This window comes from Podarcis gaigeae (genome assembly GCF_964106915.1).
Source record: "Podarcis gaigeae genome assembly, chromosome: 10".
In the NCBI taxonomy this organism is placed as follows: domain Eukaryota; kingdom Metazoa; phylum Chordata; class Lepidosauria; order Squamata; family Lacertidae; genus Podarcis; species Podarcis gaigeae.
Window position 1 is genome coordinate 21,785,623 of NC_139686.1, and position 23,009 is coordinate 21,808,631.

At 44.3% G+C, this 23,009-nt stretch overlaps 1 protein-coding gene across 3 annotated transcripts in view; it reads right to left on the minus strand.

Annotated features, from left to right (window-relative positions):
* CREB3L2 (cAMP responsive element binding protein 3 like 2) overlaps positions 1 to 23,009 on the minus strand; it is a 215,501-nt gene that overhangs the window by 170,319 nt on the left and 22,173 nt on the right. For all 3 annotated transcript variants that reach the window (XR_014555610.1, XM_083700540.1, XM_083700539.1), the window contains exon 2: positions 4,493 to 4,709. Coding sequence is in view for 2 of the 3 variants with exons in the window: in XM_083700540.1 (XP_083556666.1) it covers positions 4,493 to 4,709 (217 nt within the window). In the remaining variant the exon portion in view is untranslated. The remainder of the gene's footprint in view (positions 1 to 4,492; positions 4,710 to 23,009) is intronic.

Sequence of the window (23,009 nt, forward strand, 5' to 3'; positions counted from 1 at the left end):
AAGCCTGGGGAAATAAAAATGTTGCTGCCCGATGCCAACATTGTTTGATGCCAGCCACAGACATTTAAAAAACAAACAACCCCAGGCTATTTTAATACATTCTTAGTTTCATCAGGCTGTAATCTATTTCAACTTAAAACAAAAAAGCAAAAACAGCTGGCCCACAAGCCAGGGCCACTTCAAAAGATTAATTATTCTGAGAAACCAAATCCCCAGCTACAATGCACAAAGCGCACAGCATCATTTATGAATGACTCGTGTTCATAAAATGCCCACAAAGGGCTTTTGTCATGGATGCTTTAGCTGAGATTCCTGCATTGCTGGGGGTTAGACTAGATGAACTTTGGGGTCCCTTACAACTCATGCATTCCTCCATCTAAAAAAAATAAATAAATGCATACCCTTGAGGGCAAAAATGCAATCCTCATATTGGTGCATCTTGGGGGGGGGGGGCTTCCTGATGACAAAAGTGTGACCATCATTTATTTAAAGCAATCTAACTTCTCTATGGGAGGAAAAAAATCAAACAGGACTCTGTTGCCATAGGAACCAGATTCAATTTTCAATTATACTTTTTTTTTTTTTAAAGGGAACCTTTTGCCCTTTAGACAGAACTGAATCCACATGGGGAAGAAAGGGGAAAACTATAAGGTGGATTCTGGGGGCGAGGGGGGGGGCATTTGCATGCCACTTCTTAAGCTCTTATCCACCTCCATTCTCTGCAGGAGTTTTATGTAGGCATCATCGCTTGGAGCAGTAAAGTAAGTGTTTGATGAGTCACCAGATGTATGACTCATCACAAGACTTTTTTTTAGGTGGGGGGGGAGAGAAAAGGATGCTGGGAATGCCTGCTTCACACTCCCAGAAGAAAGCCGCATGGAAATGGGAACCAAGGACTGCATAATTAAAAGCAGACCAAGTTAAAAGGCAACTATATAAAGTGAACCAGAAATTACTTCGGATCTGCACGATAAATATTATTCTGTTTTGGAAGATAACATCAAGTTCCTTACATATCGGCCTTCCCTAAAATGCTGCTGAAAGTCTGCTTTTCCTTCTAGTTTCCAATGCTCAGTGTTGTTGTAACGCACTCCTGACCTTAGGGTGAAGGGCGGGCAATCATTATTGGAACAATTTAGTCAAAAATATACCCCACACTCAACTTACAAGGTACGACTGTACAGACTTTTCTTACCTATAAAGCCCTAAACTAGAAGTGGGGAAATTGAAGTCCTCCAGCTGTGGTTGGACGACAACTCCCATCCTCCCTGACTGGGGCTGATGGGAGCCAGAAGTAGGACACAGCCCAGAGGTTTCCCATTCATCACCTGAATGGTAAGGGGACTAATATGTCTGAAGAACATCTTCATTCTACCTCACACAATCCTGCCTGTCTGCTACATTCAACATTGACCCCACCGGTTTCACATGCTAGACTGGCTGGGGCCCAAGACAAGTCTCTTCTATTGCATAGGTCTGGCCATCATCTCCTCTCACCACCTCCAACCTTGCCATCCAAGTAATCATCTCCTAAACTTAAGAAGCCTCCTTGCAAGTATTTCCTTGACAGAAATATGCTCCAGGCTCTTGATCATGTCACCTTCCATTGTCTTGATCTTTGTCTAGATCAGGGGACGGCAACCTAAGGCCCATGGGCCAGAAGCAGCCCACAGAGCCTGTTTAACCAGCCCACAAGCCACCCCCGAACCTCTCTTCCGGGTCTCCGGAAATCACTTGCCCAGACACTGGAAATTTCCGGCACCACGGACATGCACAGACGCGATTTCTGGTGATGCACTGCCCGGCCCATGGAGGATCTCCACGGGAGTGATCCGGCCCATGCCCAATAAGCCTTGCCAACCCCTGGTCTAGATCTACCTGTGGCGTGACCACAGGGGCAGTTGCCCTGGGCACAGAATTCTTAGGGGGACAAAAATTTCAAAAGAGAAAAAAAAACCCAGAAAATATTAATACTAAATAAAAAATAGGAAGCCCTCCCCCTCACACAGAAAATCTCCCCACTCCTGTAACCCCCCCCCCAATCCCTCTCTTTGCCATGCTCAATTCTCACAGGGCACCACAGCTACCACTTGAATAGGTCGCTGAGCTATTGCCCCTTCATTGCAGCTGATCAGTGGGTGGTTATGAGGACAATTATTATTATTATTATTATTATTATTATTATTATTATTATTAATTTATTTATACCCTGCCAATCTGTCTGGGTTTCTTGCTCTAGCTCCGGGTTCTGGAACCCACGCTATGCCACTTAGACCTATGATACCGTTTTCAAAAGAGACAGCTAGAGCTGTGTGTGGTATTCAAGACATGGCTGCCTGAAAGAGGTATATAAAAAGAATTATGATAGTTGCAGTTTGCACCCTTCAATGTTCAGGCTTCATTTTCATGTCACTTAAAAGAATCCTTATGTTAGAAACGTGTTGGATATAGATATTACATGTACTTGATCATTCAAGAAACAAAATACAAGTCGTGAATTACCACAGTATGATAGCTGACAGTTACTGTTATATAAAGCGGCTCTGAGATGGTTTTTAGCAGCACATATGGCTGGTTTTCACACTTGTATACTAATTCACAAGAGTTGACAAGGGCCACAGAACGGCAGCAGACCACCTGCAAATTCTGTTGTCTCCTTTCCTGTAATATTTCATATTCCTTCCTATCTAGCTCATCCCTTTCCATCTGCCTTTTTAGTTTGTGACTCTCAAAATGCACCTGAGCAGACTCCATTGAAGTATCCTTTCAGATAAAGGTAAAGGGACCCCTGACCTTTAGGTCCAGTCATGGCCAACTCTGGGGTTGCGGCGCTCATCTCGCTTTACTGGCCGAGGGAGCCGGCGTACAGCTTCCGGGTCATGTGGCCAGCATGACTAAGCCGCTTCTGGCGAACCAGAGCAGTGCACGGAAACACCATTTACCTTCCCGCCAGAGCGGTACCTATTTATCTACTTGCACTTTGACGTGCTTTCGAACTGCTAGGTTGGGCAGGAGCAGGGACTGAGCAACGGGAGCTCACCCCGTCGCGGGGATTCAAACCGCCAACCTTCTGATCGGCAAGTCCTAGGCTCTGTGGTTTAACCCACAGCACCACCCGTGTCCCTATCCTTTCAGATACTTGCATCTTAAAAATGAACTTGCATCTTAACTTCACTGAGTTTGAATTCACCTTCACTCTGCCATATTTTGCAAGTCACCTTTCAGAGAAGGCTGGGACACCTATATAGCAAAAAAACAAAAAACACACACACAGAGAGCAGATCCATCTTTTTAAAAAATGCAAATATAGGTCTGCTCACCAATTCAATATGCATTCAGTGAGCCTTCCCTAACCTAGTTCCCTCCAGATGTTTTGAACTACCACTCTCATCAGCCACAGTCAGCACAGCACAGTTGTCCAAGGCAACTGGGGGGTTGGGGAAGGCTGGGTTAAACCATATTCAAGGATAGGAAACATGAATCTCCTCTGTGAAAAATCATTTGGCAGCAGGGCAGAAAAACCATATATGCAAGGACCCATGCAGGGACAAAAGAGCCACCTCGCCTAACATTCTAGTCTCCAAAATGCACAATTCTAGAAGAAGTTTCTCAACTCTACCATCAACCTCCTTCACCCTACTTCTTTGAGCAGGGAGAAGTTCTGGGATCACAGTGCTTACCTGGGTTTAGTTTCCTTTGGAAGGAAGTCAGAGCAGGTTTTTTGGCAGGTCCTGCTATAGGAACGCTCGCTCTTGGAACACAAAGAATTATACCCAAACCTTGTTACACAAGTGGCTGATATAGATATCTGAACAGCCAGTTTGCTCACTTCCTGACTTGCTTGTGTTGTGCTGGTCAATGGCAGACATTTCCGACAGAAAGCATGGAGGGAAAGAGAGAGAGCGGAAAATCAGGGAGCAGGAGAGCTCTGACATTTCCCTTTCTTGGCCTTTGCAAATTGGCTGCAGAAGTTTCAGGCAGAAAGCATGGATGAAAATGTCCCCTTAGGAAATAATGGAAACCATCAGGCAATGATGCGAAAGTTTGCCTAACAAACAATTTCCTGGGAGCACATTGTGTTTGAAAAGAGGGACCTGTGTGTATTTGAAATGATTTACAAATATACAGGTTGAGAGGAGGTGGAAGTAGAGCGTAAACACTCCGGTTGATAACCAATTCCACATCAGATCTCCGGAGAGGCAGCCAGCACCTCAAAACAATTACTTATAAAGGCCAAACTCAGTTCTCTTGGTCAGTCTCACTTGACCAACTCAAATGGAAGATTCTATTATCAGCCTTGACACAGAGACACCTAGAGTACACCATAACTTAGGAAGGAAGGGAGGGGAGCTCCCCTTTCAGGTATTTCCTAGCCATTCAGAAAATTCAAAGAAGATCGCCTAAAAAATCAGCTCCCTTGGAAACACAACCAACTAGAATATCCCAGACTGTAAAAACTCTTTTGTGAAGTCCAAAACTCGTTAACCCATACCTTCATTGAAGTTATCATCGGCTGAAATGTGGGTTAGCGGGGACTGTGGCCGCGAGTCACCACAAAGAGAGTAGCTGTGCTCTGCTTGGATGAGGGGAGCGGGAGATGCAGGTGACAGCTCCACTTCCATTATCTCATCTTTGTCGGACAGAAAGGGGTCGTTCAAGAGCTGCCCCAAAACGTCCTGGGAAAACTCATCGAGGAGTTCAGTGAAATGCTGCGAGAGAGAGAGAGAAAGGGAAAAAAGAATACTGAGGATGTCCTTTCACTGCGACATAAAGGCATTCACCAAATTAACAAACACTGGTAAACAAATAAACGTGATAAGCATCAAAGTCTTTTGACCATTTGGGGCCCTACTGTCATTCAGTGCCAAATCCTGGGCAGCAATTTCATTTGTGGTTCTTGGGCAGTTTGCATCCTAACAACAGTCATCCATCAGTGTTAGTGTCATTCATTTAGGGTTATCATACATATGCAGGACCTGTTGGTGCAAATACAAGCAGGGCAACTAATGAGCACGTTAGCATCAGGAGACATTGCTAATGGGGACAATCCAGGATACACACCCTGCATTTCAGTGAACACCTTTTACAGTGTCCCGGAGAGGAAAGACATCCAACTAAAACGAGGCAACAAGCTAGCTAGATGCAAGTTATTGTAAAAACCATTTCAGGCTGTAAACACACCAGACACTGAAAGCATGTGACTTCTACAAAAGACTCCAGGGAACTGTAGTTTGTTAATGATGCTGGGCATTTTGGTTCTGCAAGGGGTGAACTACCATTCCCACGGTTTACTGGAGGAAGCTATGTGCTTTAATTGTACGGTGTGTACACAGCCTAAGACCATGGCAAATGCAGCAGTTTCTAGCTTGAACATGTCATTGAGGCACTAAGCAAACTCCAGTATCAGTTTGATGCCCCAGTATGAAGGTCTTGATGACCTCAAGCTAGAGTTGAAAGTCCAGGTCACTCTGAGCTGAAACTGCCTCCAACATTCCTAATGTAGCTGTACCAAAGGAAAAACCTATACTTGGGAAAAGGAGTGGAGGAAAGAAGAACCAGGAACCTAGGAAAATAAAGGAAATGTGACTTCTGCCAGCCCAATAAATGCACACTGGGGGTTACACTGCACCAGACATGTACTAGTTCAATGCACACAGAAAAGGACAGATGATGTTCCTCATAAAGCGGGAGCGTTTTCTTTTATTTAAGTCATTATCAGATTTTGCCACCCACATGCCCAACCCCGCTGATGTGCTGAAGCTTATAATAATGCAGAAAAATGGATTTCCGATCCTTGGAACTTCAATATGAAGAAGGGGAGGGGGGAACCAAGGCTTTTAAAAGGACAACTTGGCCATGCCCCAGCTGGAGCCTCCAGCAGCAGCTCAGTCTGTCCGGCCACATACCACGCCTTTCAGACAAAACATTCCTTTCATGGAGCCTGCCGCTGGCATAAGAGGCTATTTATGTCTGATTGCAAGAACCCCTGTAGGGGAGGCCAAGGCCCACACTTCAGTTAACTCTCAACTTCTCTGCAAAAGTTAAGTCAATGCAATACCAGAAGCAACAGGATGTCTGCCTGGCACTGTGAAATGGAGGACAAACCAGAACCTGACCTACTTTACCCTATTTAGGTACTAAGCATCATAACCTAAATAATAAGAGTGTCCTCCATTCTCCCTTACCTAACTTAAACACCACCATCCATGCACAAGAGGAGGTATCCACAGGCTTACTAGGAGGACTAAAAGATTTGCATAAGTAGAAAATAATATTGGGAGTGAAAAAACCAGCTGAATCCAGACTGAATAGCTAAGTTGGAAGAACAAATGCTACAGGTCCCACTTGTTAAAATGTCTTAAAACGAATACCTAGTTATTTGTAGAGCTACAAAGAACACAGATCACAATCAGTAACTGCCTTGTTCTTTGCAATAAAACCAGTTCATCTGCTGTTATTTTAGGATGAAACTATAAAACTATCAAGGCAGAGGACCCAAGCTTTTTTTGGCAACTATGCCACAAGTCACATTCTATTATTTTTAGATAGCGCCAGTCTAGTATGAGCTGAAATACATTTGCAGGCCTTCATGCCTATAGCCCACTAAGTCAGGGTGTCAGCAGCAGCACAGTGAGTGTGAGGTAGGCAAGTGTCTAGAACTGAATTGTCAGACCAGACCCACCTGCTCCTGATGCCCCACTTATCTTCTACTGCCTCTGTCATGTTCAGCACCAGCACCCTAGGGTCACAGAGGCCCAAGTATTTACCAGCAACACCCCATCTGGGTCTGCAACTCACACAACAAGTCATAAATTTGGGTCACCACCCATCATGTCCATGCTTCTGCCAACAATCCATGTGCTCAAGTGCTGGGTGAATGTCCTACCTGCTGGGTTAGACTGATGGGGTCAGGAGTCCACAATTTTCTGTTGGCCTTGGTAGCCAAGCCAAAGTCTGTTGCTGCCAAACCCCTGCACTTTCCCCCATCCCAGACCTTGTACCAGGGTCAACCTCCTGATTCCGTCCCCAGCTCTAAGCTTGATCCTGGGTTGCTGAATTTTGATTGCAAAACCATGGTTTGGGGGTTGTTGTTTCTTTTTACATTCAAACAGTTTTTTACCAACTGGGCATGCCGTTCATAACGGTATCTACGTTCACACAGAGAGAGTGTGTTCTAGCAGGCTTTCATTCCCTACATAGCTAACTAGCTAGCTAATGTCATCCACTATCCATTTCATTTTGATGAGATTCCAGACTCCACCCACCTACTTCCCAAAAGTACTCAGGTCATGGGAGGGGTGTGCATGGTAGAAATATATGAATCATGCAAAACTTAAGCTTCACATCACGTCTGGGCGGAACTAAATCCCTTTGGGAATACCCTTTGCTAGGTTTTCTAGCCTGCTTGCAGATCTAACTCTTAATGTTGGAAGGGTAGCAGGTCACCATCATAATGGGGATGGGGATGTCCTGAATTCCCACCTGTTTTAATTTGATTTCTTTCCTCTTAGCTCTCTGAAAATCTGGGGTCCTTGACAGTATTCTGGATCCACCACATTATCAAGGAAACATTTCCCCTCAAACTGTTGCATTCTCAAATCACCCCTCCAGTCTCTCCCTTAACTTGGTCAGATTCAGGCATTTAATCTTCCTTCCACAGAGCATTTGGTTACCTGCATTTACAAGTTGTTTGCCTGCTCAAGCTAAAATCTAAAGATGGATTCATAGGAAACTGCGCAGTGGATCTGAATTTAGCCTAACATGTTGAGGCCAGAACATGCTCATGTACATTTTTCTGCATCTCTCCTCGATTGGCTTCTGGTCCCTTCCCTGTTCCTACATTACCCTCTTGAGAGCATTACAGCAAAGAAGGTCATTTAGAAATATGTGGTACACTCAGTTTTGAGTTGGGTGTGTGCTTGCTTCTGCATGCATAAGATGACTTCACCCAACATTTGCACATGACAGTGTTTACCCCCCAAGGAGTCCAACGCCCACAATCCGCACGAAGGGTGCACTCTGTGTTTATTGCTGCTTGCCCAAATAGATACTCAGGGAGAACAGCTGTGCTGCAGAATTGCAGACAGCAGCATCAAGAGGTAATGTCAAGATGAAATGCCCCCTCTCCAGAATTCAACGCCCACTGACAAGTAGAAAATTTTGCAGAGGAGGGTGGATGGGGATGAGAATGCATCAATTTTGGTATGGTCAAAAACGGTCTATTTCAGGGTAGACTTTGAATGGTTTGCCCAACCACTTGCGGTGGAAATAGATCTCTTTGGTGTAGCCAGCAGACGCTATGCCTCCATCATCCTAGGGACTCTGATGGACTCTGATGAGGGCGCCCCCCCCCCCTTTAGGATTTTGTTTCTAAAGATCTATTTGAACTAAATGTTTGTTTTTCATTTTGTACTTCTGCAAACTTCAGGTTTTCCCCAAGCCCATTGGTACATATTGCTTGCGTATGGGTATTATGGTTAAGCAACAATATTTACACCTAAGCACTGGAAACAAAGAGAATGAGGCATTTTCTTCTTCCAAGAAAGCAGGGTCTTTCCCCTCACCTTACACATTTACAAAATCTGTCATCAGCATTTCAACATTCTCCTTTTCTGACAACCAAAGTGCAACAAAATGCACAGTGCAATAGCTGCTGCAGCGGAACTATTACAAGAGTAAAACTGAGGGAATCAACTCATTATTATTCAAAGAGAACAACAACTACCAGACTTTTAGAAGACATCTGAAGGCAGCCCTGTTTAGGGAAGGTTTTAATGTTTGATGTATTACAGTATTTTAATATTTTTTTGGAAGCCGCCCAGAGTGGCTGGGGGAGCCCAGCCAGATGGGTGGGGTATAAATAAATAAATAAATCATCATCATCATCATCATCCCTAATACTATCCGAACTTACAGTGCTATTGTGTAGATAGCCAAAATGCTAAATTTTGTAGTTACCTCTTCAAGGTACTTCCCATTATATTCCACTTCTTAAGCCTGCATTACCATAAGTTGGAAACTTTCCGCCTGCAATTGTCATTGCAGCCTGTCAGTAAAAGCAAGGTATTTCTGTACCAAAAGTAGCCGTTTTATTACCACTTGATCTATCTAGTAGGACTACCATCTGGTATCACCCATCCACTTTTGCACAAGCTCAAATCGATAAGCATCATTGGCTTGCTCCAACACAGCACACTAGACCTACCAACCCTGATTTCTTTGCGCAAGGGAGAAGACACAGCAAAAACTGTTCCACAACTTAGCAAGTACAGGCACATTAAGATTCTTTTGCGATTATCACTTTGCGCTTCAACTTTGAGCGTAGGGCGGAAGGGGGGAATGTTTGCAAGGTTTTAATAGTCCTATAATACCGGGAAAGCCGCTGACGAAATAATTACCTTTAAATAGTTTTATGGCTAACTGATACTCAAGACCCATGCTAGATTAAGAAGATGTGAGGTCCAAGTGTAGAATTTATGTTCTGTGGCTCCACTTTATCTCTCTCCTCTTCAGCGCTTTCCAATCTCTGCCCCTCCGCACTCCACCTTGCCCTGTTAAAACTCCTGAGATCTGTCCTGGTACCGAGATCAACAACTGATTTTTTTCTTCCGCAGGTCAAAGCCTCTCTGAAGGTGACGGGGAAAGAGGGACAGCAACCTACTGAACATAGTCAGCTAAGACTTACAGGCTCCAGTGAGAGGAGGGAAATTACCCAACCTCAGGCAACTTGCGCAAACACTGAAAGATCCCACTATCCAGCTTCAGGCACTGCCCCCATCTGACTGCGGCCCCCGGCCACAGTGTTTGGTAGGTCCCTTGAACCCTCCTCTGGAGAAGCTTTTGCAGGGCGGAGAGAAGGGCAAGATTCCGCAAGCTGCCTTCCGCTTCCGTAAAATTAGCTACTCACCAAGGAGATTACTCACATTTTAAGATTCCCACACAGCTGAGAAAATGGCAACGGTTCCAAAAACATCACACAGGACAAGTTCACTACCAGTGACTTGAGTCAGGACAATTAAGCCCTCAGCACTGTCAAAATTACCTTAGCCAGCTTAACTGGGGCTCTGCTCTCAAAAGAGTACTTTAGCAAAATGGTTAGCCCAGTCTTGCTGGGTTTATTTAACCCAAGGAGCCAGCTTATCTGTTTGATCTTATTTAGCAGCAAACCAGCGCATGCTGAGCAGCTCGTTTGTCCTCAAGTGCGACAAATTAAGGCCATGTCTTCATGTCATCGGGATTCACAAACGCAGAGAGCGGCAGGATGGCATGCGATATCACACCACTTAAATCAAAAATATGGTGTGGAATGACCAGGTGTTGACAACTCCTGATCACATGCGCTGTCTAACCCAGCCGTCACCACCAGTCGGCAGAGCAGCTTGCACAACTCAATGGCACATCAGTGTGCATCATTCGTGTATCAAGCGAGAACCGTGCGGGCGCCTCAGCATCAAAACTGAAGTGTCTGTTGCCCCCAACCAGCGATATTAAAACTTTACTAAGAATTATGTTAAGTTGTTTTGAACAACTTTTAATAATAACAACCCCTCCAGACATTCTTTTTATTGTGCATTCATAAAGATTTGTGCTCACCGTGCTTTTGGGAAATTGTGACCCACCTCCCTTATAATGCTGTTTGTTCTTGCAACTATTTCAAGGTAGGACATGCTGCTTCATTTCCGCTCAGTACTTGTTCATAAAAACATAGGATTGTAGAGTTGGAAGGACCACAAGGCTCATCTAGTCCAACCCCCTACAATGCAGGAATCTTTTGCCCAACCTGGGGCTCAAACCCACGACCCTGAGATGAAGAGTCTCATGCTGTACTGACTGAGCTAATGATGTGTGGATGGTCCAGTATAAATCCACCACTAATCCATTATAAATGTATCAATGGTATATTACAGAATATGCCCCCTCCCCCCCCAAAAAAAAACCACCACCACAAGTTTGGAGAGGCCCTAAGATATATTAAGGAAGAGCATGCTGCAACTGTGGTTGAGATGTTTGTGATTTTATTTATTTACTATTACGCTTTCGTTGTGCACTGATTTCAGTAGCAGAACGAAACGATAAAGCAGCCTTTCCTTTCCTGTGGCATCTCCCCTTGCAAAGACTGCTCAATGAGGAGTGAGGGGAAAGGCAGATTGCGTAATTATTTTCATCCCTCCTTCCTTCCCTCCCTACACAGGGTGGTACGCACGGTCGTCCCTTCCCCTTTAGCAGACCTAAGAGACAGAAATAAGGGAGACACCCACTTATCCAAGGTCATCCAAGAATCTTTCTGTGGGCAAATGGGGATTGAAATCTAGGTATTCCCAGCCTAAGCACACTTGAGAACCTATCCACTATGCTGCTATGGAATCCCCACCCCACAAAATTATAAAATCCACCAAATGCAAAGGCATTTTGACCAGAGCTGTGAGAAACCACAACAGATTTCCTACTCCAACACATTTAGAGCAAGTATGTCCCTGTTTCATTTCCTTTCTCAACCTGTGGGTCCCCAGGTGTTGTTGAACTACAACTCCCATCACCCCTAGCTAGCAAGGCCAGAGCTCAGGGATGATGGGAGTTGTAGTCCAACAACATCTGGGGACCCACAGGTTGAGCACTGCTGAGGATAACCACTGGGTGACACCTATATAGGGCAGCACTTTTGCTGTATTAATAGCCACCAATTTCTTTATTTTGCATAATTATAGCTAATATTCTACTTTTCAGAATATAAATCCTTTCACACAACATAAAAATGCCTTAACCAGTGTAAGCCAATCAAATTCTTCCCACACACCATCACTTAATGGAAGGAGGCCATATGGAAGGAGAAAAAAGTTCAGACAAGGACACCTGGCGCTACTGTCACCTGCCCACTCTCTTGGAATTCTTTCCCAAACCTGATGCCCTTCAGATGCTCTGGACTACAACTCCCATCATGCTGATAAGTGCTGACAGGAGCTGCAAACCAAAAGTTATGGAGCGTTGGGGAAGGCTGAAGTATACATAGGATGGTAGATGGCCCAGTCCTATTGAAACAGGTTCCTATGTCCTCTTTGAATGATCTCTATCATTTGGCTACCAAAAATAAAAATAAAAAAAGAACCCACCCATATTCTTGCGCTTTCTCAGCAGCAAGCATTCGGATACAGCGATACCTCAGGTTAAGAACTTAATTCATTCTGGAGGTCCGTTCTTAACCTGAAACTGTTCTTAACCCGAGGTACCACTTTAGCTAATGGGGCCTCCTGCTGCCGCTGTGCTGCCACTGCACAATTTCTGTTCTCATCCTGAAGCAAAGTTCTTAACCCGAGGTACTATTTCTGCGTTAGTGGAGTCTGTAACCTGAAGCGTCTGTAACCCAAGGTACCACTGTACCAGGAATTCAGCATGCAAGGATTTTCCAGGTATAGAGATAAAATGGACTGGGGAAGCTTTTGTTGATGTTTCCCATGCATTGCATCCCCATTTTAGGAAAGAGGACCAGTAAAATGTAAAATTATGCCGGCCTATCAAATTTTGGACACTTTAGAAAGAGGAAGCCTTGAAAAGGGGGTGCTTCCACGTTTCATGAAGGCTTCTGTCACATACCAGGCCAACCTGGGCCTTCTCACCCAGGTAAGCACATAGGAGTGCTCAAGTGTTCTCTCTTTCTCCCTCCAACTATCAGAACCGGCCTCAGACAACAGCAACAGCAGGGAATGATCAGCTGGCTGAGTGTAGTTAATTTCTGTACCACCTTTTCTAAGGTCTCCTGCTATTTCCCTGGGCGGTGCCAATCTTCTTTTCATTTATAATCAGGGTAGTTTTTGCCTTCTTATGTGTGTATTCATGGAAGTAGCCACGTTACAGTGAGCATCTGCTATGTGCCATCTGGACAGGCAAAAGACAGAAAATTCAGCTATGTCATATTTCAGAGCTGTTTGGAACTCAGAACAGCCTTTAACCTTAAAACTGCTGAGTACGAAGCTTGAATGATTCATGCTTGATCCATAAAGGGGACCATCAACCACAAACACCATGAACACCACCTACATCCCAGCAGCCAGAATCCAAGAAGTGAAGGCAGAATGGATAAACTGAGCTTATTGCCAGTATCATAAAATTAGCTGACTACAAACAATCAAAAAAGGGCATCAACGATATCATGTTGGCAGCAGACAAAACAACATGCTGCACAAATTTGTCATCTGAAAGATGGCACTACAGGATATTAGAAAAGGAATCCTGAATAGGCAAATTTATCATACAATGTGCAATTAATCCAACCACAATAATAATTTGTTCTGCGGTTTAGGGTTAAATGCTATACAAATTATGCCAGTTTTTAAAATTCCGAAGGAGCTGGCAGGATGAACAGCAGGTTCTTATGCTGAACACATCTACTTTGTCCCATGTGTAAGGAGGGGGGGGGGACCAAGACAAGGAAGATATTTTCCTCCTCACTGAGGGGGGAGTAGATATCTCCCACCTGCAAGTAAACCATCATCAAGCCTAAAAGAATAATCAAAGATAGAGAGATACTTAAGCTTTTGTAAGTGGCAACTAAATATCTGAAATATATTTCTAGTCCTGACATCATCTGGGGAAGCATGACTCATGACTGCAAGGACCAACGTGATCATGTAGTGCAGGGGTCAGTAACCTAAGGCACATGGGCCACAAGCAGCCCACGGGGGTCGTTTAATCAGCCCATGAGCTGCCCGCTTGGCGAGTCCCCACGTGCTGCGCTAAACCGGCACAGCACTGGGACTCACTTCCACGGCACTGGAAATCACATCTGTGCATGCACAGACGCCGAAAATCGTGGGGGCGCACGCAATCCGGCCCACGGAGGGATCTCCGCTGGAGTGAGCCAGCCCAGGCGAGGTAGACCTTGCCGACCCCTGATGTAGCAGCCCAACACTATGGAACACTCTCCCATTAGAAATCAAGCAGGCATCATCCCTCCTATGGGAGGCTTTTTACAAATTTGCACATTACATGTTTTATTTTTCCTGGAAGCTGCTTTGAAACTAGAGATACATTTATCTTCTAAAAAGATAAAGTCATTTGTCCCCAATCTACTACCACCACACACGATTCTTTCTTTCTTTCTCTCTCTCTCTCTCTCTCTCTCTCACACACACACACACACACACACACACTTGGGACAAACCTAAGTTACTGTGCCTCAGGAGTGTATGTTATAGCTGTGATACCTCAAGTTGATAGAACATGAGACTCTTAATCTCATGTTTGTGGGTTCAAGCCCCATATTGGGCAAAAAGATTCCTGCATTGCATAGGGTTGGACTAGATGATCCTCGTGGTCCCTTCTAGCTCAATTCTATGATTCCATCATCCCCTCCTCCCCTTGCTAGAGTGGCCATGCATTCTGCCAAGGACAGTCCTCTATTTGAAGAAGCTGTCTACCTGAAAGGTTCTCCAGTCTAAGTCCAGAATCCTAAGCAGGGTGAGTAACAGGAATCTTGAAGTTGCAAACTGGATAAACTAGGGGTTTCCCCATATCAAGAACCGAGGGAGCAAACTTAAACACACAAAGGAAAAGGATAGATTAGGTGGAGCCTAATGCTCATATCATTAAATACGATCTGAAACCAAGATAGCTTGATTCAACCATGGGAAGACTGTGGCCACTGCTGGAACATCAGGGTTCTTGAGCTGACTGGCGGTTAGCAAATGTATCATTTATTCCTTAGCTCAGATAACTGATATGCTTGGGGATCTGGAGTGGGATCAGAAGGCTGAGCTGAAACAACAGACTCAGGCATCCAACTCACATTTTAAAGTTCACTCCAATATTCCATGTCACTCTCCTTGGCAGCTCTCACAGCGTGATGTGTGACATTTGGCTAACTACTGCTAGCCTTTGTATGACAAACACCACTGTTTGGGTACCCAATGAAGGATTGAGTGATCTCTAGTCTGCACTTGGGCCGGATAAGTTGGATAGAGAACAAAGGGAAGGATAGAAATGAGCTGCCCAGGTAAGGAATGAATGGACAAACTGGGGTTCTCAAGATGCCAGGGGAGGAGAGAGATAGATAATTCAAGCATCTTGACAGTGCAAGACCGACAGGACCTCATAGCTTTAAACATGGTCTTGCTCATAAATTCACCTGAACATAAATGTTAGTTTTAGGCCATCATAAGTCCTTCATTTTTTTTAAAAAAAAATACATTTTGTTGAGTTTTCTGCCACCCTGACTTGACAAAGGCAACCAGGTAAGTGGATCTTTCAAATCTGCTTTAAAAAAACAAAACAAACACAGAACGTTCTCAGTTAAGGAGCCCAGCAACATGGCTCTTGCTATCCTCTTTTTCCACCTTAGGGCAGATAGATAAACAAGCTGTTGCCTTTCTCCATGACATCAGTAAAAGCTTATTCAGATTCTAGTTCAGACTGAACATGCAGTTGGCTGTTAAGAAGGGAGGGGAAAACCACTGGAGTGTCTATGTGCTGGCCAGAATCACTGTGATATCATGGTTAGTCATGCATCCTGGGATGAGAGGAGGCTTCTCCAGCTCACAACATCTGCCTCTCTCTTCTTCTGCTCTCCCCCTCAAGTCCCTGCAGACCTCCCACCAAGGAGCAAGACCATCATGGCCCAACTGTGAACACTGATGCTGGTGCCCATTGAGACTGGTGAGGCAGAAGGCGGAGATGCCAAACAGTTGGTTGAGCCAGAACTAATGACAAGCGCTGCCAACTACTTTCTAGTTTTGCTCCAGCCTCTGCCCTGCTGAGTTCTACAAGGGTGACACTGGGACTAAGGAGGAGGAGAGCTGGCAAGCAGTGTTATTCCCTAGTCTGGTTGTAAGAAAGTAAGGTGAGGGGTATCTGAGGGCACACCAAGGTTGCTGGGGCTTTGGAGAGCCGTTGCCCAAGTATCAGGCTAGATTGGGGTGGTTAACCTTTCTCCAGGCCAAGGGCCACATTGAACCATGGTCAAACCTCAAAATAGGTATGGTCGCTAAAAATAATAATAATAAAGGACAAGTTTGGAGGGAAATGGGGGTCACAATAAAAAGTTTGGGGAGCCTGAAGCGGCCTGCGGGTTGGCCACCTATGGGTTAAATGGCCCAATGCGAAGGAGATGCAACAGGAAAACCCACTTAAAAGGCAGACAGGCAATTCTGCTGTCTTAAAATAATAATGCAAAAGTGAGGGGTAGGAGAACCAGTCATCTGAAAAAGCCTCCCCGCTCCCTACTCTAACCTTAGCAGGGAAGAAAGAAAAAAAACAGTAAAAGTCCTAGACCACATTTTGGACTCCACCTTTCATTATTGGTCTGTTAGGCTAGACAGGAATGCATTCCTTGGGGCGGGAGAGTTGGCCCGTCACCAGAAGAAACTTAAACTGATTGTATCCTCCAGCAAAAAAGAATGCCTCACAACAGGCATACACACACACACACACACACACACACACACACACAACCCATAACTGCATGGTTTCCCATCCAATATTTTAGGCTGCCTATGAATGTTTTAATTACAGAGCACCACACAGCTGGATAGAGAAATTTTATTTTAAAAACTGCCTACGGTGACTAGACCATTTCCAGACAACTGGGGAACGCTTATGACTCTTTGGCCTGAACTGGATTTTGTTTAAAAAGAAGAAACAAACACACAGAGACTGGATGACCCAGAAACCTTGCACATTCTGACATCTGTAGTTTATGTTTGGAAGAAGTCTAATACTACCATTCTGCAACTGTAATCAAAAAAATGTTTGCACACACAAAACACTAGACTACCGTTTTTCTTTCAGGATCTTGAAAGTAGCAAAACGGAAAGAACAGCAACAGTAGGAAATGAATCAATTTTAACTTTACAACAAACAGTAAAGTGGGAGCATTTTTTTTTAAGCTGGCATTTATATATTCCACCCTTCAGTAATTTGCACTTTCTGAAACAATATGCCAACAGAAACACAACATTTTTCTGAATTTTGCAAGGCAGGTCCTCCAGCCAAATAACATTTGCAAAAATGCACGTACTCTGTATGGATAGGCATGCATATTATTAGCAAAAATGACACGGAAAATGCATTATGTTAGGGAAAATATTATCAGGGAAAATGTGCTTCGCAACAATGCATGTGCTAGACAAAACTGCATAGTGTATTAGGAGAAATTTGCACTAAAATACTGAATAATGTTCATGAGGCATCCCTAGTGCCCCCCCCCCCGATTTTGTGTTCAAATGATGGAGGTGAATAAGTACACTTCTCTTTTAAAAATAAATAAATAAAGGAGCTTTATTGTAACCAAAGTCCACTTAGTCCAGTGATCTACATCCCATAGCGGCCATCTGGAAGTCCAAAAGAACAACAGGAAGGCAGAAATATTCTCCCATTGCTACCACCCCACCAAAAGGCCCAGAGTTCTGCTGGATCAGACAGAGAGCTATCAAGTCCATGATTGTACTTCCAGCCACCATTAATAGCCAGATGCCTTCTGACCCTCACGAGCGCTGCAGGTAGGTGCCTCCCCATGCTTTCTTAACCCCATAGCACAGAGACACAGTTGTTTCCTACGTTTTTCCTGCACTTCCTTGGTTATTTACTATATTTATATGCAGTCGTACCTTGGACCTCAAACACCTTGAGCTCCCAAATAAATCAACTCCTGAATGATCGAAAACCGGAAGTGACTGTTCCGGTTTTTGAACGTTCTTTTGGAAGCCGAACGTCTGACAGGGCTTCTGCGTCTTCCAATTGGCTGCAGGACCTTCCTTCAGCCAATCAGAAGCCATGTTTTGGTTTCCAAACTTTTGGAAGTCGAACGGACTTCCAGAACAGAATCCGTTCGACTTCCAAGGTACAACTGTACAGTCATACCTCGAGTTGAATGTTCTTCAGGTTGAGTGCTTTCGGGTTGCACTCCGCGGCAACCCAGAAGTAATGGAGCACGTTACTTCTGGGTTTCGCCACGCGTGCATGCGCAGATGCTCAAAATGACGTCACACGCATGCGCAGAAGCGGCAAAACACGACCAACGCGCATGCAGATGCGCCATCACGTCTTACGTTCCATTCAGGATGCAAACGGGGCTCCGGAACGGATCCCATTCGCATCCCGAGGTACCACTGTGTACTCAATCTCAATGTGGGGAACAAAGCAATAAAAATTTTACATTTGTTCCCACCAAAAAAAAAAAACCCACCTTAACCAAAAAGTGCATATTCCAGTAAGGCTTTCTTCCCCATCTACACACACACAATATTCAAGTTTCCTCATTTAAATCCACCTTCCTTCACTCCCACTTGTGCAAAGTTCCCTGATTAATTTTTTTTTTTTTAAATTCAGTGAACTTTAGATATGACCATCAGAAGCTGCCTTAAGTTGAGTCAGACTATTGCTCCATATAACTCTGCATTGCCTACACTGACTGGCAGAGACCCTTCAGGAAATCAGACAGTGGACATTCCCAGTCATACCTGCAGATATCAGGGACTGAACCTGGGCAGATGCTCTCCTACTGAGCTACAGCCCTTCCCTTGAAGGAGGACTTCAATCTGCTTCAAAAATTTCACACTGCCTTGGAAGAAAGGAGAGGCTGCTGGAACACTTCCAAATATGCGTGATTGGAGCTGATGAGGCAGGAGTACTTCAGGAAGTGAACAAGATCTTCTGGGCACTGGTGACCGTGCCAGAGCACTTCATTAGGGCAATTTAAGCATTGATAAATGCAAGGGTTTTTTAGTCTCACATTTCATTGCTTGAGAACCCAGGACTGTAGCAGGCATACAAGGAAGAAATGGGTGTGGCCAATGAGAGGGGTGTTGTCTAGTGGAAAGCCAGCAAGCTGGATCTTGCCCATTCCTAATAGAGCATTACATCCAAACTATGGAGTATTATTTTGACTCTCATAATAACGATTTCATTGGGTGACATTTACTACAAACCTGATGGCCCAGGGAGAAAAAATAATGGTGGGTCCCTCTTTTTGTAAAATGAACAAGCATTGCTACCAACAATTCATACGTGCCAATTATAGCAACCTTGGCCTTCCATAGCTATTTAACCAGACCAGTTATAGCAGTGATTCCATGGTTTTGGGAAATGTTGAAGGGGAAACAGCATGAGCTGACATATTTAAAACAGGAACTCAGGAACTGCCAGAAGGTTCCCTTCTCACTTCCGCAACCCAGGAAGACCAAAAAGCCCTGCTATAGATAGCATAAAATGTTGTGCGCTGGCCAGTTACAGTACTTAGTACAGGGGAATTCAAATGCCTCTCCAAAGCTCCCAGCCACATTGCTTGCTACCCAGAAGTCAGGTTAATTATGCAGCCAGAGATGGGACTAGGACAAAATTTGTAGTGAAGAAGAAGGTATATTAACAAAGTTTGTTTCCAAAATCATTGGTGCAAAAAGGCTGGGAGGGAGATAAGAGGATAAGGCCCTGGCAGGAGTCTCACACTACAGCAGCTGAAGACAGAGACCACAACTCAGTGGCTGAACACCTCCTCTGCATGCAGAAAATCCAAAGTTCAATTCCAGTGATGCCAGTTAAAGGTGACTGCCAGGTGATGGCAAAGACCCCTGCTTGAGACCCTGCAGAGCTGCTGCTAGTCAGCTAGTCAAGAGTACATGTCACGGACAAATATTCTAGCCTAATATAAGGCAATGGGACGTGGGTGGCACTGTGGGTTAAACCACAGAGCCTAGGAGTTGCCGATCAGAAGGTTGCCGGTTCGAATTCCCACGACAGGGTGAGCTCCTGTTGCTCAGTCCCTGCTCCTGCCAACCTAGCAGTTCGAAAGCACGTCAAAGTGCAAGTAGATAAATAGGTACCACTCTGGCGGGAAGGTAAATGGCGTTTCCGTGTGCTGCTCAGGTTCGCCAGAAGCGGCTTAGTCATGCTGGCCACACGAGCTGGAAGCTGTACGCCGGCTCCCTCGGCCAATAAAGAGAGATGAGTGCCGCAACCCCTGAGTTGGCCATGACTGGACCTAATGGTCAGGGAACCCTTTACCTTTAATATAAGGCAAGGAAGGGCCATGGTTTCAGTGACAGAGCATCTTATTTGCCTGCAGAAGGTCCCAGGTTCAATCCCCAGCATCTCTAAGTAGGGATGGGAAAGATTCCCTGCCTGAAACCTTGGCGAGAAGAGCCAGAAGAACTGGATGTACAAGAAATTTAACCTGTTAACCCCTGAAAACCAGAGTGCGAGCAGACAGTGCCTATTTCCCAGGCTTCTTTGTACCAGCTCAACTTGAAAGTCATGTTGTCAAATGAACTTTATGAACTTCCTGCCCTGCACTGTGAAAAATAGAGATTTGAGGTTGGGGAGGAGTGGGTGCAAGTTCGGAAGAAAGCCCCAACACATTATCTGGCGTCTTCACTACATATCTTTAGGCATCAGGAGAAAATGCTTCTCTGTAACCAGGCCTTTGGCTGATGAATGTTCTATGGCCTTTTAAATGTGTTTTGTGAGAGGGGGATCATTGGTTTGTTTTTTTGTTGTTGTTCTATTCTGCATTTTGTGTTTTTAGTTTGTATTTTTATGTTGTGATCTTCCCTGTGATCTTCAGGTGAATGGTGACGTATAAATTTAATAAATAGTAATAAATAATAATTATGGTGTTTACTATTCCTGACAGGAACACAGGCTCTTTCTTTTTCTCTAGCTTGCAAGGTTCCAGTTAGTTCTGCTCCCTCTACTCCACAAGAGAGGAGAATGTGAAAAATGTACTGCGTAAGCTGCAAGCAACACCCCAACAGAGACTGCATGTCAAATACTTTCAAAAAGGAGTAACATCACACCCTCCCAGGTACATTATCCACCTCCTTATAATATAAAAAGATTGCTGGTGTGTTGTGTGAAGTCACCTCAATACCAAAAGCTTGCTTGTACTACTCAAAATACATGACATGGTAATCCTAAATGTTAGAGTTTCAGCATCCACAGTGGGATTTCTTTCAGAGAGAAGCATGCATTGGGTTTCCAGAGAAGAGTCTGAAGGCACACAGATCAGCTCTATTCCTGAATATAAGCAATTCTTAGCCCTATATGGCCTTGCCTGACTGTGAGAGTCAACCATGAGTGCTGGGAATAGACAAGAAAGGAGTAAATAAAAATCTGCCTTGCTTGGTAATGAAACCTGCTGTGTGATGAACCTGGAAAGTCTGTAATGTTTGGCACAGGAGATTGGGTGGCAGTAAACATGTGCATCTAATTAAGGTTGTTTTCTAAATGTGTTTCTTCCTGAGGCTCATATTTCAAGGAGTATTTTGTTAGTCATGTTGTCAGACCCTTGAGAAAGGTGAATTTCTTTCACTTACTATGAAGGCTGCAATCCCACAAACACTTAATTGGGAGTAAGCCCCCACTAAATTCTGCACAGACATGCACAGGCTTATTTATGCTAGTCAAATCAAGGCAAGCTCAGGGATTTTTGCTGACCTTGACCATTCAAAACTGCATCACTACACAACTTGTGTATTATGGGCCAACTTGGGTTTAATGCATGCTGAGCAGCATATGAATAGCACATTAAATGGCCAAGAGTTGACCAAAATACTATTTTGCCATTTTCACTTATTGCTTGCATTTAAACTGACTTGACTTGCAAACCAGGTGAGCTAAGTCAAGCTATGCTTTCCTGTGACCATGCAGGCTCCTGGAGAGGAATTTGTAGTTGCTTTGCATCTCACCAGTCCTATTAGTTCAACACATCAGTCAAGCCAAAGCATGGCTTGACACTTTGTACGAACCTGGGATTGTGGTTCAGCTCTCTCCTCCTGAATCATGATGTATAAGCAAGTACAAGCCTTGCTCTAAAAGAATCAAGGAGGAGCAAAGCACCTGCAATCTCCTTCCCAGGAGACACTGTGTTTCTGCAAAACCATGGTTTGGTTGAGTGCTGTGTGAATGTGGCCAGTGATAATCTATTGTTTATTGTTACGGGAATGAGCCTTGGGCTCATTCATTCCCCCTCCCTTAGGAGACAACCAGAAAGTTACACTTCTATTTTTAACTGCAGTTTAGCACTCTGTCCCAACCTGGCTTGTTTCATTAAACCATAGTTAAGACCAACTACAGTTTGCAAACATTTGTCACACTGAGCCTCTTAGAGGAAGTGCAGGATTTAACCATAGCCGCCGCCACCTCCAAACAATAATCTGCCCACACTGCTCAATGAAGTCATGCAAAGAGTTGAATCCAGATATAGACGTAAGAACCCTGCTTACACAATTCAGCTTTCCAGGAAATGGAAGTTGCAGAATGAATAAAAAAATACACTTCCCCCCAAAGAGACACAAAGTTTTTGATTCCTGAGTATGCTGAAGCCATCCAATATTAGAAAGGCTGGAGAAGCTACCCCTCAGAATCAAGAGACCGTCAGGAATAGCATATTATGGACACAGAAGGTGTCAGTTGTATAAGCAGAAGAGGCTTTCCACTCACACAAGGTATCTCTGGATCAAAGCATAATTGTGTCATCTACGAGTGACACAGATTCCCCGCCACAAACTGAGAGAAGTATTTTAGTCTGCCCAACCACCATGGAGAATCACATCAACAATTCTTTTTGGATGAGAAGCACAGCCACAAGCTTCTTCTCAAACCAGAAAAGGAGATGAGATTACTCAGTTGCACATGGAAGTGTGTCCATGCGCACACATAGCACCACATTCTGGCAAAAGGTGAAATCATTTGTTTCCTGAAGAACTGCATACATTTGCAGAAAAGCAACCCTGATTGGCAGCGCTGTTCGAGTAGGTGGTTTTCCACTTAGAGGAGCCTCTGTTATAAATCAGCTAGCTCTGTGATTTAAGTTTTTGTATTCATTCCATGAGACAGTGCTTCATGGGTTGCTTTTGTTTTTGTTTTTTTACCCTAGACCAAAGTTCGTTTGTGAAACAAGGAATGCCAATCACCATCTAAATAAAGACTGTTAAGAATGTAAAAACTTCCTTCTTCCAGGAGAACTAGATAAGGAATTCTGGAGCAAAGTGGAAGGCCAAAGCAACTCACATGAGCATTATGCTTTG